General features: G+C 36.8%; 1 protein-coding gene across 1 annotated transcript; it reads right to left on the bottom strand.

Annotated features, from left to right (window-relative positions):
• Positions 1-978: 978 nt before the first annotated feature.
• On the bottom strand, positions 979-5356 carry LOC137636929 (uncharacterized; the record flags this gene model as incomplete). The annotated part of the gene is made up of 2 exons (XM_068369267.1): positions 4687-5356; positions 979-4148 (listed from the first exon to the last, which is right to left on the bottom strand). A coding segment is annotated over exon 2 (2667 nt), but the record flags the coding sequence as incomplete, so codon positions are not given.
• Positions 5357-5588: the final 232 nt, after the last annotated feature.

Here is a 5588-nt window from a genome sequence, read left to right as displayed (position 1 = left end):
AGCAATGGGATGCACTTCACACAACTGGCAGATATTATGTAGTCTATTTATTACAAACGCATTAAGATTCTTCAATTTATCAATCTTATTAACATGGGAATTCAGCCAATTAAGACAGACCAAGCTGTCAGTGTAGAGTTCCAAACCAGTAATATTAATGGGTTTCACACACATAGGCCCAGCAAGTTCTTTGAATGTGTCAATAAGGACTTCCGTGCCAAAGGCTATGGCTTGAAATTCCAAGCAAGGAATAGATTTTGTAGATAGTTGCTTATTGATCAATCTATTCTTTGAAAACAAGAATTTAAGCTCCTTAGTAGTCTCATTCACTATGTATATAACTGTCGCATATATCACACGTGAACTATCAGTAAATGCGACAAGTTTGTAACTACCATCTCTCCTGCCCACATATCGCTTTACTGCAACTTCAGGAGCAGAGTTAACCTGAGTAGCAATATTTCTCCATTCCCGTAATTCCTCTTCAGGCAACCTAGTGTCCCATTCTAAATCCTTCATATACTGCAGTTTCTGCATAAATAGCCTAGCTCTATTCAAGAGTGGCATATTGAAATTAAGAATATCATAATTTGAAGCAAGGGACCTCAAGATTTCCCTTTTACTAGAAGCCATTTTATCTAGATTCAGACTTTGGGTAGCAAGAGTATCCTCAGTCCTGTCCCAAATAAGACCAAACAGTTTAACTTTAGTAGGTGTAGATTCTTTGGCATGTTCATCAATTATACTTTGGAGTTTAATCTCATTTGTGACAAATTGTTGCAATGAAAACTTATATGGCTCAAATATGTCCTTTAAATGATTAAATGCCCAATGTAAAGTATCAGTACTATTTGTTGTATAGGCACAATTATCCATGTAGCAGAGATCATATATACATCTTTTGAGATCCCTAATTTCTTGGGCGTCATCTGTAATATCCAAAATCAAAATTTTGTATAGCCCAAGAAGTAACATTGCTGGACTTGGATTTAACCCAAAAGGCAATCTAACATGTTTATATGGAACAAGAGAAAAATCTTGCTTAGCAACATTCCTAAACCAATAAAAAAGAAGTTTAACCTGGTCACTCTCTGGCAGTTCAATCTGTAAGAAAGCCTTCTTCAAATCAAAACAAAGAACTTTTTCATCAAACCTTAGCTGCAGAACAGCTGTCGAGACCTTCCTATTTAAGCATGGGCCTGTCAACATTGCTTGGTTATGAGACACAGTCATTGGCTTATGAGTATCTTTTTCCGAGAGATTTGACAAATATACAATTCTGCATTTTGTCGATTCCTTATCCATTCTGAAAATAGGCATATGGGGTAGGAAACTGAAGTTAGGATTCTCTTTAAGAAACTCTGGTAAGTTGTCAACCCTTTTTATTATCCCCAGGTTTTCTTGTTCCCTGAAGACTTCATCCATCATAGATAGATGTTGTCTATTTCTATACTTTCTTAAATTAGAATTCAAAATTAATTTGGATAGACGTTGGTTATTTCCCAAGAGATGCGACACTTCACTGTTCCAGAGGAGAGGCATAACTAACCTTCCCTCCTCGTTCCGGGTAGTTGACTCCAATACAAAATCAATTAGCTTATCATGGGACTCAATAGAAGTATCATTGTAATTATTGTTATCATAGTTTAATATTCTGTGCCTTTCTTGGAAAATAATATTATCCACAGCTTTCTGCAGTTCTGTCTCATTAACATTTCCCTTTTCATCCACAACTGATATTTCAGGATTACTGTCCAGGGAAATAGGACTCTTAGCAGAATTTTCCAACACTGGGGCAATATCAGAATCTCCAAGCTTACTTACAACATTACATGACAAAAACTGAGGCCTTATGCAGGGTAAATACTTCAAATTATCTGAGATTGTGTCAACTTGGCCACAAAGCATAATTCCATATGAACTTTCAAGATATACTGAAGGAACAGTGCCACCAAAAATCTTGGTACTTACAGGAATTGCATATTCACAGTCAGTTCCCAGCAATAAATTAATATTTGCAATTTCATCATCTGTAGCTTTCAAAAATTTGTCGGCAAGAGAATAGCCCCTTTTAGAAAACTCATGAACAATCTTCCCAAGACCTGGAAGGTGGAGTCTAGTTTTAATTTCAGGAATACAAACTGCCTCAACCATGTGACATTCATGCTCAGACATCAACTGAAGTCTAACTATTTTGGTATTGAAGGTTCTAGACTCATTAAACCCTTTCACAACTAAACTAAAATTTGGATTAATCACCTCAAACCCTTGCCTATCAGCTAAATCACTATTAACAAATGTCATCTGCGATCCACTATCCTTTAAGCATCTTACCAGTGAACCATCAGGAAGGGGCGAGCTGAATGTGGGCAAGATAGAACTAGATACAGCAGTCACGTGCAAAGTATTAAGATCAACGCATGCTAAACCGTTATGCGACACTGTATTTGGGGTATCAGTTGAAATATCTGATTGCTGAGAATCTCTACTTGGGCACAAAAATGAAAAGTGCCATTTACTACAATGCTTGCATTTGGTATTAAACCTAAATTTACAATCTTTGGTTCTGTGAAAATTTGCACATTTACAGCATGCATGCAAACTTTTAAGCTTCTCTGTCTTCAATTTAGGAGAGGCAAAATTTAGGCATTTATATATTGGATGGTCTGAAGACTCCCCGCTCTTACTACAAAGAATGCATGCACGAAATCTACTGGGAACAGATTCATCCAAGGGCTTAACATTTGCTGCAAAATTAGAAATAGCAGCATCACATTCATTGGACTTTCTTTTCCTTTTAAATTTCTCTTGGGCTTCGACATACCGTTCTGTAGCTTCAAATATGTGATCATCAATTTCCTTTAAAGAAGGTTTAGAGTTTCCTGTGATCTGAATTAATTGTGACCTAAAGCTTTCATTTAGAGAGCTCCAATAAAAGAACTGAAGAATGTCATCCACAGAAACTGAAAGATTATTGAAAGTATCTCTGATCATTTTCATCTCTCCAATAAGCTTATATGGGTCATCCTGGTAAGAAAGTCTTAGCTCTGACAACAATTTAATACTATCATACTTCTGAACAATTACAGACCCAAATGCTTCCATAAGCAGTTTTTTGGCATCCTCATATGTTCGACTCCCTGAACTCAAAGACTGAATAAGTGTATGGGGTTCCTTCCGAGTCTGTCTTTGAAGGTACAAAAGTTTTGTGTAGGAGTTCAAATTAGCTCTACCAGTTATATCCTCAAAATCTCTAAAGAACTTCTCAATACTCTCTCCCCTAGCATGACTATACACTGGAAGTGGCAACTCTGGAAGCTTAAGCTTGTTACTTACATCATTACCGTCACATACATTTGGAGCACTTTTGAGCAATGAAATGGCACTAGTAATTTTTTCATCATATTCATCACAACTCTTAAGTTCAGCAGCAAGACCACCCTTATCCGACTTCCAAATAAGCTCAGAAATCTGTGTGTTACAGTCATCAAGTTTCTGTCGTAAACTATCCAAAGAGAGAATATTTTCTTTGACCTCACATGAGGTGAAAGACCCACAGTTATCCTGAACATTCTTACACTTTTTGGTTACTTGCGTCCTGTGGTGAGCTCTGACAGATTTTAAATAATCCAAGTCACCCATCATGTGTAAAAATATGAAGTACTACTAAAATGACCGCAATTTCGGCAATTTCGGATAAACAAAGTAATAGGTTTGCAACGCGATGTGCAATATTAAATGTTACAAAATAATAATCAAATCACAAATTTTCTCAAACGAGTAACCTAACAAGAGCAACTTAATATACTCTAGAAATCCAATACACAAGGAAATTTGCCTATCCAGCGAAAAAAATATGAAACATGAAGAGTAAATATGACCCTAACCATGACCTTAGGTGAGGAGTTCCACGAAGCAAGGACCCACAGAGTGCCCCACGTTGGGCGCCATATTCTGAATTAATTACTGTGAATAATACACCAAGAAAAACACAAGAAATTTAATAATAAATTCTACAGTTTAATTTATCAATCTGTTGGGAATATCCTTGCTTCCTGGTTTGCAACAGGTAATCCCAAACCATACGCGGTAGAGGGATGGTGCTGGCCCTGCTGCCAACTCACAGTTTCAGAATAAATCAAGAGAATCTGAAATGAGGGAAATCCTAATATAAGAAGGGACTCCTAATCAAATTAACTAAATAAAATTTAATGTAAAACTTAAGAAAAATGAATCAAGTAAAATATATATATAAAGTAAACCTCTAAATGCTCAAGAGCAATGCAAATAAGTGGGCATGTCCATTCAAACATAAGTGAAAACAATGAGGCAACGAAGCACGAGATTGAGAGGCTAAGCAAAACTATCTGGGATGAACAAGTAGTTACTGGGTTAACCCGGCAGACCATAAATATAAAATTATGGCTTGAAAAATATGAATTACTACCTGTTAAATATAAGTAAAAGTAATATGCTAGCTCCAGAAATATTAATGTTGCCTTTAAATGAAGGTCCAAAAGACATAATAGGCTTACTTGGTAAATATAATTACATACATAGGTACCAATCGAATATGATTCTCTTGATAAATTTCATGGGGAAATTCTGTTAGGACATTATTGTTCAACAATAATTACTGAAATTGAAATCGCAAATGACAAGCACCAAACGAAATTTGCAACAAACCTTCAAATTTTCAGCTATCCTTTCCAGGTCCAAATTAAGCCGAATAGTCGTATTAGCAACTAGATGGTATCGGTTGGCAAGTTGTTCTTCGTGGAAATGGTGGCAGCCTAAGGAGGATAAAAGGCAGCATTATCCGCCTCCCCACCCTCGGTACATGGGCCAGATCACAGATACATTTAGCTCTTCATAGTTCCTTTATAATGCACTGCACTTAAGATTTGTATGATCGTAGTACCGATCTCAAAGTCGCGCTGTGCTAGGTAGTGGTCACGTCTTCACTGTCCCTCTCCTTCCAAGCTACTACTGCTCCAAAGTATTTTGGGAACGGGGTTGACGCTGGAAGATAACCAAACTAGGCAGTAACTAGTTACAGGGTTAACGTAATTAACTACCTTCGTTGCTTTTTGCTTGGTGCTTGGTATAGTTAAGTTAAAAGAAAATCAATTTACCAAACATTTATTTAAATGATGAAGGAAATGCATATATTTACCAAGCAATTACAACAGAAGAACAAAGATACCAAAAAAGCAGGATATAACTTTAATAATTAATGCTTATTTTAGAGTATAAGGAAGCAATAAAAGCAAAATACATGAGAATACGAGACTAACTAATAATATTACGCAAAATAATGAAAATCTCTTATATTAATAAGAAGGAAAAACTAAGGATAAACATAACTTTCCAAACAGAGGGGGTACGACAGAAGAAGAAGGAGAGAGAGCGCGAGGGGTCATACAAGGTTAGGAGAGAGAAGAAAGAAAGAGAGGGAGGGAGAGTGTGGGTGAGAGGGGGTGCGACAGAAGAAGAAGGAGAGAGAGCGCGAGGGGTCATACAAGGTTAGGAGAGATAAGAAAGATAGAGAGAGAGGGAGAGTGTGGGTGAGAGGGGGTGCGACAGAA

Source organism: Palaemon carinicauda, unplaced genomic scaffold (genome assembly GCF_036898095.1).
Source record: "Palaemon carinicauda isolate YSFRI2023 unplaced genomic scaffold, ASM3689809v2 scaffold447, whole genome shotgun sequence".
Classification (NCBI taxonomy): Eukaryota; Metazoa; Arthropoda; class Malacostraca; order Decapoda; family Palaemonidae; genus Palaemon; species Palaemon carinicauda.
This window is presented reverse-complemented; position numbering and strand designations above follow the sequence as displayed.